General features: G+C 40.7%; 1 protein-coding gene and 1 non-coding gene across 2 annotated transcripts; both read left to right on the top strand.

Annotated features, from left to right (window-relative positions):
• Positions 1-9,543: 9,543 nt before the first annotated feature.
• Positions 9,544-13,773, top strand: LOC104230231 (F-box protein At5g03100-like). Its single transcript, XM_009782989.2, has 3 exons — positions 9,544-10,536; positions 11,007-11,171; positions 13,243-13,773. The coding sequence occupies exons 1-3, from the start codon at positions 9,562-9,564 to the stop codon at positions 13,549-13,551; spliced, it is 1,449 nt and encodes a 482-aa protein (XP_009781291.1). The 5' UTR covers positions 9,544-9,561; the 3' UTR covers positions 13,552-13,773.
• A 1,762-nt stretch (positions 13,774-15,535) lies between these two features.
• On the top strand, positions 15,536-15,654 carry LOC138884409 (5S ribosomal RNA). The gene has a single exon (XR_011404603.1). It is a non-coding gene; the product is annotated as a 5S ribosomal RNA (ribosomal RNA).
• Positions 15,655-15,939: the final 285 nt, after the last annotated feature.

Here is a 15,939-nt window from a genome sequence, read left to right as displayed (position 1 = left end):
AGCCTATCGGCTAGAGCCAAGCTTCGACCGCGACTGCTCGTCGCTTCTGGCCGCCTTATTCCGTCACCCGAGATCCAAGTCAGCACCGGCAAAGATCTCTTGATTCCTCGCGGCCGGGCCGGCTTGGAAGCAAGCTACCTCTTGCCTATCTCACCTCCTTCCTTCAGCTGGGTGAGCCTTCGCTTTTTGGATCGTCTTCTGCCCAATGCGGTACCCCCCGTTTTTTGGTTCCCATTGGGTTTACCTTGTTCACAGGTCGACCCCATGGCAGCAAGAAAAGGCGATCTTGTGCTATACTCCGGTGATCTCTTTCCTACCGAGACACGCAAACTCCCATCGTGTCCCAGATCACATTCCGTGAATCGAAAGGGGAAGCCTACTCATCTATCAGCTCCTCTCGTAGATCGGTGCGGTTTTACGAAGCGTCTAAGCACAGTTCACTCGCGTTGATCAATCAAGAGGGTTGCCGCCACTCCTTAATAAGGTTATCTGTTGTATCACTTCTTGCATTCTGTCCCACGCTTCATACCTCCTCTTTCTTCTTAAGGTAAGATAAAGGGCCAGGCATGGTGGGGTAGGAGCATCCAGTCGGCAATCTTTTTGGCTTGACCAAGAAGTCTTATGTCCTCCGAGTCGCACGGCGTTTTAACCGAAAGAACTTCTTGCGCAATTCATGCCTTTCTGTTTTTATGACCAGAAATTCTTTCTTTATTTTCATATAAAATTGTTCTCTGGACTTTTTATCAATATGAGGTGATCGTAACACAGTATATAAGACTCGTGATTCAGGCAATCCAATCTTCCGTGTGTAAGGCGGAAGCCCCCAAAAATGGTTTTCAAAAAATGGGTGATCAAAAGATCGAATTACTATGCCTATCTTGGTGGTCGTTACTTTTGGTGGTCTTTCTTTTTGGTCCTCTTCTTGTTCTATTGATCAGAAGCATCCAGCAGCACCACGCCGGTTTCGAATTCGATTCTAAGGGCTAAGGCCCCCCTTTTCTTTTCCTCCTGGCCGTGTGTGGGCCACACTTCAGAAAGGCCAAAAAGGGGGTCTCCTCTTTCTCGTCCCATAGAGAATCTCCGCATTGCGGATCGCCCGAACCAGCCTAAGATAGGGCTGGCTCTGACGAGTGCCATCTCTTTCGATCTGGCTCAAATACCTATTTAAGGTATTTTCAGAAAGCGCAGCCTCCCTAGTAGGGTGGTTAAAGAGTAGGCCGCGGATTTCTGACCTCCAAGCCAGAACTATATGGGGGGGAAACCCATCCCGCACCAATGCTGCTTCTATCTTTTTTTCCAGCAGCATTTGTTTCTCCAAAATACCCAAAAAGGGCGGGAGGTGCCTGGCCTCGTTCCTACCAATGAAATAGAGCGACAATCGCTGTTGAAGCTCTACCCTCCTTTGGATATCAGGAAGGAGAGGTTGCTCTAATTCCGGAACGAGGACCTCGCGTGGAATGGGCGCAACCTCGGGCTCGGGAAGGCGCGGTTCTGGTTCTCTCGGAGGAGAGAAATCAAGAGCGCCAGACGAGGAACCCCTTTCCCCCGTCGCACGCGGCTACGAAGCAGTCAAGATACTCACTTGTTGAATAAAAACTTGTCATAATCAGAAGGAAGAGAGCGGCCCCCAACCCCAAAAGGTTCCTTTGGAAAAGCTCTTTCTCCCTCCTAATTATGGTAGTCGTGGTTGATTCGAGGATCTTACGCGGCGGAGCGAACTCTTCTATCGTCTTGCATTTTCTCTGGCGGACCCCCCCCCCGGTCCATCGTACTGGAGCGATTCGAGAAGAACGATTAGGCTCATATTCTATCCTTTCTACAATGCCTATAGACGAAGTGCTTCGTTTCAGATCAATTCTTCGCTGCAATCGCTTCGATCCACCCCCTCGGTGAAAAACCGTAATACGCCCTGAGGAATTCCTACCAGCAGACTTCCCTGTACTCAAAGTGAATTGTCTAAGTGCTCTCCTTTGTCTCATTGTTTATCTCGTAATCATTCGATTCCGCCCCTAAAGCTAGCTCCTACTCCTCCTCCTTCTCCTTTAGGATAGGATCCTCCTTGGTCCTTTTTACATAACATTCTCGGCTGCCTCCGGTCCGGTAGGTCGGTCGCCCTCTAGCCAGTGACTAGCCCAGCTATGGAGCTAGGTCTACACCGCCACGTCGAGACTCTCTTTCGAAAGTGAGATACCGGCTTTCATAAGAGGGAAAGATCACTCCGTCATGCAGCAGAGCAGTGTTCATCTAACTAGAAATTTCATAAGAGAAGAAGAATCGTAGCGTAGGGTCGACATAAACAATCGGTTAAAATAGTCTAATGAGAAAGCATCTGTTCACGTTCGTAGTTGCAATAAGTTTTCTTTTTTTAATCGAGATTGGCTTGGTCTTCAGTCTACCCTAATGAAACCTAAAATCTCACTCCCTCGCTTTCTCCTTCTGATAGACTAGCTTGCGCATCTTCTCTTTGGCACTCATCCTTGGCTTGGGGAGTGCTCTCTCTCTTCTGTGTCAGCGAAGGAAGGATAAGAGTAAGAGCAATCGGCCGAATGATTGTTATTCCACTTACGGTTACAGTGCCTCTATCGAAGCAGAACAAGTCTAATACTCCAGCCCTGGTTTTCGGGGATGTAATTTCGATCTAAACCCGGAAACCCATATCTTTATATACGAAATTACTTCGTCCTTTTTTTTTTAGCCCTTTTTTCATTAGGGGGGGTCTCCTTACCTTCGGTCTCATTCAAGACCTGATCAAGGGATTTCCCCTTTTTACTTTTGGTGTATAGGGCTTTTCTTTTTGTTCCCCTTTGTCAAGCAATCGAAAAGAGACCAGAACCACGTGAAAAAAGGTTTCATAAGCAAACATTATTGTGGAAATCAAGGGAGAGTGCCGTTTTAGAAAAGATACAATAGTTTCCGATTCCCCCGAGCTTAAGGGTCAATTACGGGGGGTAACCGGTCGATCAACTCATTTCGGGGTTAACCTGTCGATCAACTCTAGGCTGAGCTTCTAGTGAAAAACTAAAGCCCTACCTTATAGAATTTCATTCTGCTGTTTTGCAATAACTTGGCTTTTTTCTTCACTTCAGCTTTGAGATGATTTTAGCCACCGGGGACCGGCTCAATGAGCACCTTTGGGCGGTGCTTTCTCGATCAACTATCTGACTTATTCAGAACGACGGTGAACCAAGACATGAAGAAGTGCAATGCAAAAGAACGCCTTCTTTCTGGAGGCCTCGGGCAGTGGAAGATGAACAATCGCTAAGGAATAGCTTGAACTAAGAGGAAGTGAAGTAATACTTGGCCAATTCCCCGGTATTCATTGAAGACTTCGCACGTACCCCTGCTAATTCTTTTTCTAATACTAAGGCCGCATATCTGTACTCATTAGTAGGAAAAAGCCCTTCACTTCAAAACAATCAATCAGGACTGGTGCCATCCGCGCTTCTTCTGACTATTGAAAGTGGAAGTTCAAGCTTTGAAGCTCATTTTCCAGCATTCCTTTCAATTCTTTCAACCGATTTGGCAACTTTCAGCTATACAAAGTTAGGTGATTTACCGGGTCGACATTCATCTTGATTTCGGCCTTTATTTTCTTCCTTTGAAAGGATTGACCTGACCGGCTTGAAACTTGATTTGATTATCTAAGGAAGCCGAGCCAATTGAAAACTATATTTTTTCAAACGAAGACTCTTCTTTTTAGGAAGACGATTCCCGGCCATTCTTCGAAGCTGATTTGAAAACAAAACATTCGTTCCGTGACGTGAGGCTCCAGCTTAAAACTTTGAAACTATACCAAATCATACTCGGCAACTGAAGCATGGAGGAGAAGAGCCGGAAAGGGCGAAACCTCTCTTTTCAAAAGAAAGCGACCCGCCAAAAAACATTGCAATAGAGAACTCTTTAGCGGAAATGGTTTCCTGGCCTATTGAAACTCTTTCAGCCGATTCGCGGCAACACATTACTTCAGATCAGATTTGTGCCAATTCCTCCATTCACAGAATGCCCTTATCAATCAAACTTTCTCTCTCTTACCGGAACTACCCTCTGCAGCTCCATCTTCAGCAGCTGCTCAATCTTTCATTTCGAAAATCAAACTTGGATGTCACGGGACTTTCTCACAACTTCGTTCCTTGCGTTTTTTCCATCTTTAGCAGTTCCATATTAATCGGTTTCATTCCGATCGATCAGTCGAGATGGTTAGCTTGGGCGCTAATGGTATTTTATATTTAGAATACCTAGACTAATGACAATCTTCCTTACTTGAATTGGAATCTTAAGCAGCTCAATTCCGATCTTCACTGGTCTGAGACGGCCCTCTGTTCAAGTACCCCTTCTTCTACTCGAGCCTCGGCAGAGCCTTTTTGATCTCATTCGTATTCTAAGGAATTCTAAAGGACTCTTTCATATTGCACCGGTGCTGGAAAAGATTGGACTATTCCCTACCGAGACAACATAAACTCTTCAACGGATCCTCCTTTTTTCAACTAGTAGATCGCCTTTTCTTAAGGTTTCGTACTACTACTCAAGTGATACGTGAATTGCTCAGGAGAAGTTTTTCTAACCGGATTGAAATCGTGAGACAGTTCGGTTCTCTAGACCCATCTGCCGCCCTGGAGAAGGGGCGCGGTGTTGAAATTGTTGAACCGGAGAAATGAGTTGGAAAGGAGTGGAACGAAAGCAGACAAGTGAAGACCAAAAGAGACAGGCTTATGACTAAACACTACCCGGAACGAAGCCCAATCGATTCGAATCGGTCAGTCGAACAAACAAAGACTATAGTTCGCGATCAAGTCGTTCGCTTCTATAGCGGTTCGGAATTCCATTTTGATCTGTAAAGTTCTTCAATTGATCCATCAAGGATAGAAGGGAGCAGGGGTATAAGTAGGGGCTTCTTGAATGGGATGGCTTTTCTGGATGTCCCATAAATAAGGCCTCCAACTCTATGTTATAGCCTTCATGCCCTCGATCCGACGGTCCTCATTCTCCCACTTGGCAAGCTGCTACTGTGAACAACAAAGTAAAGGATGCTTCCAGAAACCGTCGAGGTTCTTCCTAGGAAGATTCCTTCTTTCTGTCCTATTGAGAGGATGATCCCTGGCCATCGCCTGTGGTGTTAGATCAGAAAGGTGACCACATCTAGTTCCGAGGTTGGCCTAACCTAACTTGATGACACGCTTATAGAGTTTTCCGACCTGAAATGCTGCGTAAAGCGTCTTTCTTGCTCGGTGATCAGTCAATGAAGTCATTCTGGATCCCTGACTCGTCTCATTCTGAGCCTTTGGCCTGTTTGACATTGGGTCAAATCTGTCGTCTGGGCATCGTCCCTTCTCTTGATCTACTTCGGTTACAACTCGATAGTGAGTTTTGAGGGTCAAGTAAGGGATTGGGTTGAGAGGAGGGTCACAGTCCTGCTATATACGAAATACTTAATAGCTAACGGCCGTATGGCATCTATCCATCCATGCTGAAGTTTTTGAGACTGAGGGCTTGGATCGAGGTCCTGAAAAGCGTGAAACGCAGTAAGGACATTGATGAAGTATAAGCCCTGGCGAAAGACGAAGGCGGTAAGCGAAGCGAGGACGATAATTCTCTAACCGGGCTCTTAGTGGAAGTCGAAACCCGTGTTCAAGTAAAGGAGATACTGATTCATTAATGAATTTTTACAGGCAAAATGCCGCTGACAATGTGTTGAATTGGCAGGTTACCTGATGAAGAAGCTGGGAAGGTACCAGCTGCCTGCGTGGTGTTAAACCAAAATGCTAAAGAGAGCGAAGGGGAAATCATGAACTACGTTTCATGTAATGTAGTACACTATAAGAGAGTTAGAGTACTGCAGTGGACACAATTCAAAAATAACCTTAAGGAAAGGGCTTATATAAAATAAAGAGAAATTCAAAACAAGTTAGATGCTCGTGACCCACAACAACTAATAGGGCCAACATTTTAGAACTACTATTTTTATTTTTGCAACTACATACTTTCCTGGAATAAGAAAGCCTGAAGGTGACTTAACTACTTTTTGTTAAATTTTTCTAGTCTTCCAGGCGACCGAGTGCTCCATGAACAATGAGCGCTTCCTGCTCCGCCCGCAGCGCTTGCTGCCTCTCCTCCAAACCCTCTATGCGCTCTCTGGTAGCGCGAATGCGCGCTTCTTTCCTTGCAGGATCCATTGTTCTAACACTTCTCAAAAGGAAGTTTAGCACTCTACGGTGCTCTTGAATTTCATTTTGCAGTTGCCCCATTTCGGCAGCAATTGCAGAAAGCCTGTTTGCAGTATCCATAGCCATACGTGCTAGTACTCAATTTCTTTGAAAAGAATTTGATGAAGTGAAGACACTTATCGAGCCTCCATTTATAGAGTGGTAGAGTAATCTCGCCATGCGTCAAGAATTGGATGGCAGGCACAATTCTTACTAGTTCTCCGCACAACTTTTGTGCAGTTGAAGACTATCATGCCTGTTTAATGAAAAACTGGCTGGCTCTGACTACCTTGCGGAGCAAACAAAAGATCCCAAAATCACACTGCCTGTATGAACAAACAAACTTTGCACAACCAGCTTACGTAGAAAAGATTCCATATTCTATGCCAATAGATTCGTGACATCCATGTACTGAGTCGTCAAATGAGCCACGTTAAGAAAGCCCAAGCTTATACGCATTGGCCCACAGGGTGCCCCAATAGGGCCCGAATGAAAGACCCAAGCCTACATGAATGACATGAACCATCAAAGTCCTACAAATGAAGACTTGGCCCTATCAAGCCTGCTTTCCTCGATAAAAGCCCACAGAAGGGCCAAAGCACAACAAGCCTACTCATCATCAAAGCAAGTCCAAGCCCATGCAAAAATGACCTCATTGTCATGGGAGCCCTTTCCTTACTCCTCAATATAGTCGCAGGTTCTATACATTAAGATTTGCAGCACCTATTCAGGAGCTGGGGAATCGGCTTGCAAGGAAAATCTTGATTGAAAGTCCATATCTTTCTATTTTCCTCTATCTCCGGCTAGAAAAGAATGTATGCGTCAAACTTTGATGTCTCACTGGTTTAGATACGACGAGATAATCATCAAAGTTCGGGAATCTCAACTGGAATACCTCACTGCACCGGTACCGGTTATGAGCCACATTCAGCGAAGAGTTTCTGGTCTTTGTCCCCTTAATGCATTATAAATTGCAAGGAAAATGAAAAAGAAAAAAAACTTGAATTCTATAGGTTTAGCTAAGACGATTTCGGAAATTAGAAACTTATTCCTTTTTTGTTTGGTGCGAGCTCAACTTAAGCTATACATTGCCCGAGAAGAGCTCTTTGGGTGCACCCAAAGAGCTCTTCAACCACTTGCGGCAGAATTTCTAAATCTATTTAGTATGGAGATGTTGGCACAAGAAGGTGAACTGTCATTATATATCAATCTTTTGCTCTGGCTGCTATTGACTTGACTACATTGTCTCACTGAGCAGTGTTTTCTCATGGAGGAAAGAAAGATGGGCCAAATCATGCGGGTAAGTGCCCAAGAAATTTCATACTAGCTACTTCCACTACTGTCACCCCTAAGTATTGCATTATTTGTGAGAGTTCGGCCATTTGAAGAAAAGACATCGGATTATACAAAGTGTCCCTAATGCTATGATGTTGACATAATCTGGTTGGCGGCATTTTATAATTCAAAACATTAAAGATTATTTGGATCATTGTTCCAATGTATCTCAGCCTTTCTGCAAGTTCCAATTTAGAAGGCTGAAATTGACCATTAGAAAACAAAACAATGGCCAATAAAAAGAATTCTCCTTTGAAGTTTATTTTAATGAGCATAAAACTAGGCGAAGAGTCTAATTACTGCTTTTCTGTTGTTTCACTTTATAGGGTAGGGTCACCGTGCCTATGTGGGTCATAGAAAAGAAAATACATAAAGCCTAACAAGCGAGCCATGCTTCCTTGAAATTTGCCAGAACTGTCATCACCTATGGTTGATTAAGAAAAAAAACTGGAAACAAGAGACCTGGTTTTTTTCCAGTTTCTGATTCCAGAATGTCTGCATCTATTGTTCTTGTTATAGATGAATGTTTAGATGAACTACACCTCCTGAATTACATCCCTCCTTGCATGCATTTGTTGATTCACTTCCCTCGACAACGAGAATTTAGAGTATATTGTATGGCCGCACAGTATTTTATGATTTTTCGGAGGAATTTATAGCATCCATCTGCTAATGTGTAATGTGCTGCCTGGTGACAAATCACCAACTCAGGAGTCGATACGATGTCCTGAAGTTTAAATTTTGAGGTTTAAACTCTAAGACGTCGTATTATGAAGTTTAAGCAAAATTAGATAATCTTTAAATATACAGTAAATTGTGAATATTTTTTTAAACAACAAGCTTAAAAATGAGTACTTCCTACCATTTCCACGTAATTATATGTCTTTAAGTATGCGCACACAAGGTAAAAATTACACGGGCGCCCTATTTGGTCGCCCCCATTTAACTTATACCCATTTTTTTTAAAAACTTTTAACTTGTACCCACTTTTTAAACAACTTCAGCCCCTTTCTCTTCCTCAAAGTTTTATCTTTTCTTTTTTCAGAAGTAAGGTCATCCCTATCTGCTTCTTCTTATTTCTCAGGTGAGGCCTATAAATTTTCACGCCAACCTATACATCTGAAACAACCAATTTGCTTTCTTCTCAGCTCTTGCTCGACACACAAATTTGTTTTGCTGAAAAGATGGCACAAAATAGGGGTCAAGTAATTGCTCTTCTTTCTTCTCAGCTCTTGCTCAACACACGGAGATTTTCCCGAAATTAAATTCTTAAAGGAGTTCAAATTTTGGGAATTAAATAGAATTTGGGTTATTGGTACCATGAATACAAATAAATGGGTCAATGTGTTTCTACGTCTGCATGTCACCATAACAGAAGTGTAATTTCATCATAAAGGCATGCAAAAGATCATCACCATAACGTTGTTGCTGTATCATTTAAGAGCAAAAAAACTGCCACAACTACAAAGATTATTGATAGAAAGAAGGTGGTGTGGCAAATGAAATTATAAACAAACAAAAACTTCAGCTCTAGAGCTAATGTTCCCCCCTTACAAAGACAAGTAAGTTCGCCAGTTACAAAAACAAAAACTTTAGCTCTCCACCTGAAGTTCGCCAGTTACAAAATAAAAACTTCAGCTCTAGAGCTAAACTTCAGGCCCGGCTACTAGAATGCTGAAGTTTTGCGTGATTGCCTTTGCTACTTCAGCTCCGTATGCTGAAGTTATGCGAAAAAGCAGGTACACTTGCAATTTCTTTTACAAAGCGGACATAAGTTAAAACGTGACACAAAACACGGGTATAGATGCAAATGCCCCACACAAGTATATGAGGAAAATTAGGGCCCAAAGGAAAAGATAATGGGCCTCGTTTTTTTCGGCTAGACTAAAATTATTGAGCCCAATAACAAATTCTAAGCCCAATTTCTTACTCCACTGACCCAAACCCGAAATTGCCCTCCAGAACTATAAATATAAATACAAAATCAGTGACATTCTTCTTCAATACTCATTGCTCTTCAAACTCCATGGAAATGCAGAGGAAAATCATGGCGAGAGGAGATCGAGACCGACTCAGTGATTTGCCCGACGCTATTCTACTATACATCCTCTCTATGTTGCCGGAGGGAAAAGAAGTTGTGAGAACCAGCGTATTATCTCAGCGATGGCGGTTTCTTTGGAAGTCCGTTGCAGTGTCAGTCAATTTCGGCGTCCTCGATTACCCCTATGATGAAAGAACCAAAAAGAAAATTCTTGCTTTCGTAGCTTCAATCAATAGAGAGCTTCATTATTGGAGGTGCTGCGAGAAAATCAAAGCATTTAGGGTGTTTCCCGTTAAATACAAAGAGTATCTTGTTAAAGATGTGGATTTTTGGGTACATTTTGCAACTAAGGTTGCTAATGTTGAAGAGTTTACACTTAAATTTTGCATTATCAATTTTCCAGATTACGTGTATAAGTTTCCTCAGTTTGCGTATAAGAATACGTCGTTAAGGAATTTGGTTTTGGGCAACTGCGGGTTAAACCCTTCTGGTAGTGTGAACTGGAGCAGTCTCGTTTCTCTTTCAATTGGGCACCTGAAATTGACGGACAGTGTAATGGAAAAAATAATATCAGGTTGCCCTAAATTGGAGAGCTTGGAACTGGATAATGTTTTGGGCATTCGTTGTTTGGTAATCAGCTCGGTGAAGCTGAGAAAGTTGATCATATTAAATGATGAAATTAATGAATATACCCAGTGGCACGATGAAAATATCCCTTCACTCGAGATATTTGCCCCGTATGTTCAAAATTTGGTACTTTCGGGGTTCTTATACGACGAGATAAGCTTGCAGCAGAGCAATGTGGCTTCACTTGTCACTGCAGTCCTTAATTTAAATGTTGATTTTGTTGAATTTGAAGATGAAGAAGAGAAATTGGAGAAGGAGTGTAGATATTTGAAGGAATTTCTTCTTAGCGTTTCCCATGTCGAGAATGTTGAATTGGGTCCCTGGTGCATCAAGGTTTATTCATACTCTGGATTATTCAAAATTCAGATTTTCTTTTTGCTATTAATTCATCAGTTTAGTAACATTAATAACTATGCCACTACCAAGGATAATCTGATAACTAAATTTTTAATTACTGAAGAATAAAAATCTCGTTGCCAATCTTGCTGGACAATGGCTATTGAACAAAATCTTTTATGATGAACTATGAGAATAAAGAGTTTGGAATGCACAGAAAACATTTAAAATTTGGATTGATTTACAGTGATCATACTCTTCAAGTCATGTGAATGGATTTCTCCAAGTGTTTAAAAATCAAACTAGATTTCCAAACCAACCTTGAACACTTTGATGTGCTTGTGGCAAAACACTGTCGTATAATCCAAGCTGTTTTTATGAATTATTCAACATTTCGCATGTCATTTATTAGATGTGTTGCATTTCCTTGTTTTGACATATTGTGGTTTATCTATTTGGTTTATTAGTGGCTTTCCATACTGGAGCTGAAAGGGTGGCAATCTCCACCTTCAAGCTGGAAATACTTAAAACTTATCGCAGCCTTGGAACACTTGCCTGGAATTTACAGCATTCTACAGAGTTCATCGGAGCTTGAGACATTGGTCATTGACTGGGCCAATTACGAAACGATAGTAAGTTTCGGTTAGACCTTTATTCTTGTTACTTCATTTTTATCAAACAACAATTAGTGGGAGAAGAAGGCGATATATATCAGTATATTTCTTATCTTTAGTACTTTAGGTGAAAAATCACTCGTTTTAAAAAATAAAATAAAAATTGAACCACCTTAGTGGTATATTTGAAGATTTCCCCCCTTTGCCTTATCGTCCTTTGTCTCCTTCTTGTTTCTTCCTTCCACCTATTTCTTCTTCTTCTTCTTCTTCCTTTCCACACTTTCTTGAGCCGAGGGTGTATCGGAAACAACCTCTCTATCTCTCCAGGTAGGGGTAAGGTGTAGGGGTAAGGTCTGCATATACATTACCCTCCCCAGACCCTACATGTGGGATCTGGGTATGTTGTTGTTGTTGTAGTGGTATATTTGAAGATTGAGGATTCTCCAATCTGTGACAAAAGTATAGGATATAATCTCTGATGTGTAAGCAAAAAGAGTCTTTCTTTATAGAAGGATTTACAATATGAAACATAACTAGCTTCAGTGTTTGATGAGCTTTACAACAATAGCTTCTTACATGTGGAGAGAGTTGTTCCCCTGTACACTGCTTCCCAAAGAGCTAAAAAGGTAAAAGTGAGGACTATTCTCAAGTGACATGGGAGCTTACAGAAGATTTTAGGGGGGAGTTCATCTTGTTGCATTATTGGAGGTAAGCTTTGGGCTTTCTTATGAATTCAGGAGGAAAGGGGCTGCCACTTATCAACCCTTAAGTGCCCCCTAGCTTCTCTTGATGTTTAGTTAAAGCTGAAAATTTTCTTCTATGGGTCCAATAGATGACTGTATCCAGCTAAAGAATCAGCCACACCTTGGCTTCTCTGTAACAGTGTGTCCCTTGAAGATTTCAACCTTTTGCCTTACTGTGAGCTGTGGAGAATATTAGTATATATTTTCATTGGGTTGGAATTAATGGGAATTTAGAAATTATTTTTAGTACAGCTCTGTTCGCATCATTTTCCTGTGTCTTTAAGCTCAAGACTTTCAGTTTGTTCTCCCTCCTTTGAAGAAAACAAGAATTATTTGCATTTTTGTGTTGCTATGTGTTTGAATTTGTAGCTGAAACTGTTATGAATAGACAGAACCATTTATCCAACTTCTTTGTCAAACATACAGTTGCAACTCCTCTCTGTGTTGTGGGACAGTAAAGCATTATTTGCATTGTTTATATTGATCTGTTATCATCATTTTTCTCTAGCTTCTCTTGGTAGTGAGTGAAAGCTGAAAAACTTCTTATCTGCGTCCAATAGGTGGCTCTATCCCACTAAAGAATCAGCCACACCTTGTCTTCTTTACCTTGAATCAACTCTTTAATCTCTTCAATAGTAGATTCATAGTGCCAAGAAGGTTTTGCGACTTCCTTGACAGCATTTAAAATAAGTAAAGAATTGGCTTCCACCCAAATGTTTCTAATACCATGTTCAAGACACCATCTGGGTCTATAAGGAAGTGCAAATGCTTCAGTGATTTTGTTTGTCTGCAGCCGCCATATGTGTTTAGTTTTACCCATCGGGGTGAGTATTTCTCAATGTGGTCAAAGAAATTTCTCCGGGGAATGCGTAGTTCAAATTCTGAATCTTCATTTGAAAGTAGGAATGCTACTTTGCAAGGATTTCAGGATCTGCTTTTAAGTCTTAAAAGTTGATCATTTCTCTTTGCTAAATCTGCTCTCAATTTATTTTCCTCAAGGAAATAGTTCAGCTTGAGTAGCTTTGACAGAAACTTCATCAAATTATTATCAGTTCTCTGAGTTGTCCAGTTCTACAGTCAACTTTGTTGTAGTTGTAGGTAAAGATGTTTAACAAGGGGTAGTAGTAGTCGCCTTCATGCGAGGAGATGAAGGATCAGCTTCAATGAAGCTTTCTGACATTCTATTTGTTGTTTGCATGTACCACTTTGTAACATTTGCTAAGCACTTGACATGTTCCTTGACTCTAAAAATTAATCTCCTTTTTAATTTTATCCACAATTAACTCCTTGACTTTCTACTCCATCTTAGGAGAATAACTGGTTAATATAGCGGATTTTTCCTGCAGGACCGGCTGCTAAGTTACACAAATGAGGTTCAGCAGAGCAGGAGTGTTGAGACACATAATGTTAACTGCTCACTGCTACACCTAAAGACCATCAAGATCATTAACTTTCATGGACCACTAAGTGGAAATAATCTTGTACTTCGATTGGTCAAATATTTGCTCAAGAATGCAACAGTGCTAGAAAAATTGGTCATTGTTGCCAAATTCGAAGGGAGTGATGCGCCTCAGGATTATGTTAAAGTGGAACAGGAGTTCCTAAGCTTTCCAAGATCATCTTTGCATGCTTCAGTTGTCTTTTCTTATGGATGATCTTTGTACCCTCTTGTTTGTATTGATTGCAACGTACTTAACAGCTGTTTTTTCATTTTGAAACTGTTTTGGTGCTAATAGACATGGTTGGGATTTTACTTGTCAGTATCCAAGGAGTTGTTAACAGTTCTTCATGTCTAAGCAACAGTGTGTTTATTCTCTGATCATCATGTAAGAAATCTTGCTCTAAATGTTATGTGAACTTCTATTCATATTGCAGAATCATGATCATGTTCTTACACTCCGAAAATTTAAGGTTGAAAGTATTATTTCAAGATTCATTACGTGACCAATGGTTTGTTTTTATAGCCTATGTTATTAACACAAACATAAGAAAAGGGCAGAATTTTGGATTTCTTTTTTTTAAAAATGAACTGCAATAGACTTGTTTATATAGTCCATGACTAGTATTTCGAGGTATGAGTTGAATGCAGTGAATTCCAGCCACATGAAGATCCTGCATTGGCAATAACCTATAGAATTAAGACAATACTAAGTGCTAACTGTTGATTACAACTTGTGTCGGCTATGATGATGAGAAATCCATTAAGAGAAAGCTTGAATTTGCCAAGGATATGGGTATTGAGCATATCTTCTTATGAGAACCTATATGAAGATAAGGAAAAAAAATTACCATCAATTGTGATGCTGACATGAGATGGTTTACTTGGCAAATTGTGCATTTGTCTATGTCACATTCAGCTAATCTTGGCTAAATGGTACTTCTCTCGTTAAAATGGAACTTTTTACATATTCTCATCAGCTCTTCTGCAACAAATCATTCTTATCTTTTATTTCACCTTGCAAATGTGCTCGTGACACTCACTCTGTGGTATAGAATGACGGTCAGTACGAGGAAGAAGGACAAAACAATACATGGGGTGACATATGGAAAAGGTATTAAAAGAAGTTGATTTAGGTAGAACTTTTGACTTTGTTAGTCGGGCTAGTCGTTTGTTAAATATCCAATTTTGTTTGTTATAAAGGCGTCAACGCGGTTTATGTGCTGCCCGTTGAGCATACCTCATGGTCAACCCATGGACAGAGGGATGGACCGAACAATTGTACCACTGTTACAAATCATTTAGAGCAAAAAAAAAAAAAAAAAAGGTTCAGAAGTTACCTTTTACTTGGACTTGAAAGTTCAGGAAAAAGCACTATTTTCAAACAGGTATTGCCTTTATCGATCTGTCTAAGTTGTCTTTTGCATACAGCTTGCTAGAAGAAATGTTTGTTCTTCATTTACTTTTTTGTAGCTGAAGTCAAGCTTCTACGTATGACATCCCTTAGAAATTTTCCTGACAATTTCTGCCATGTTTCTGCATATGTATAAATGTTCGAAAATGTCAGTATACAGCTTGCTCATTTGTCTGCTCTTTTTCATTTGTTTAAGGAAATAGAAACTGCTTGATTGTTGCATTTCATTTGCTGCAAGTAAATTTTTTGCATAATTGGATTACTTTCTCTGCTTCAGAAAGTTCCGTCTAAACAAAAACATATGACGAAGTGTTAGAATAGAAAATGTTATCCAATTCATGGAGTTTTTTTTCTCCCTCCATCCCTATTTGTATAACTTATTCCATCTTGGAATGTCCTAAGGCATTCATTATTCCTATACACACTTCAAGAATTCAAAATATTTTAACTATTCGAATTTTCAACTTTGATGTGATGTTCTTGGTCGAACTAACTGTTCAACCATTATTTTAATGGTTTGTTCCGGTTCCATTTTTTAAAATCAAATTAACAGATGGAAGAAGTATCGTCAATGATAAGAAGCTGAGGCTTGGACTAAATAGTGAAATCCCTCATTTAGTGCGCAACACTGGCTGGATGTCTTCCGAATCTAGAGCCTCTTACTGTCATTCTTGTAGGAGACAATTAAGCACTAGGTTTAGATGGTCCACTTCCTGATAAAGAGTTTAAAGCTTCTTTCTCTCCAACCAAAATAATGCTAGCAGAGAAACTCCAACCATTTACCGGAGGATGCGATCATACCAGCACTAACGCACCGGATCCCATCAGAACTCCGAAGTTAAGCGTGCTTGGGCGAGAGTAGTACTAGGATGGGTGACCCCTTGGGAAGTCCTCGTGTTGCATCCCTTTTTAAAAAAAAATAAAAAAAATAAAAAAATAATAATAAAAAAAAAACCATTTACCAGCTAGTTAGGGGTTGTTGTTTACTAGAAAACTTTATGCTCCTGGCCGTGATACTTGTATAGGAAGATTGATCTGGAAGGGTGATGAGCAGTGTGGGGTTGTGGGCCAGTGTAGTCTTTATAATCATGAATGATAACTTTTTTACTTTTTGTAGACCCCATAATGAGGTTGTCGCCATTATAGATAAACGAGATATTGGTTGTTCCAACATGTTGGTGTTGTCTTATA

The sequence above is a fragment of the Nicotiana sylvestris genome, chromosome 12, assembly GCF_000393655.2.
Source record: "Nicotiana sylvestris chromosome 12, ASM39365v2, whole genome shotgun sequence".
Lineage (NCBI taxonomy): Eukaryota > Viridiplantae > Streptophyta > Magnoliopsida > Solanales > Solanaceae > Nicotiana > Nicotiana sylvestris.
The sequence above is the reverse complement of the archived record's forward strand: the minus strand, read 5'-3'. Positions and strand labels throughout refer to the sequence as shown.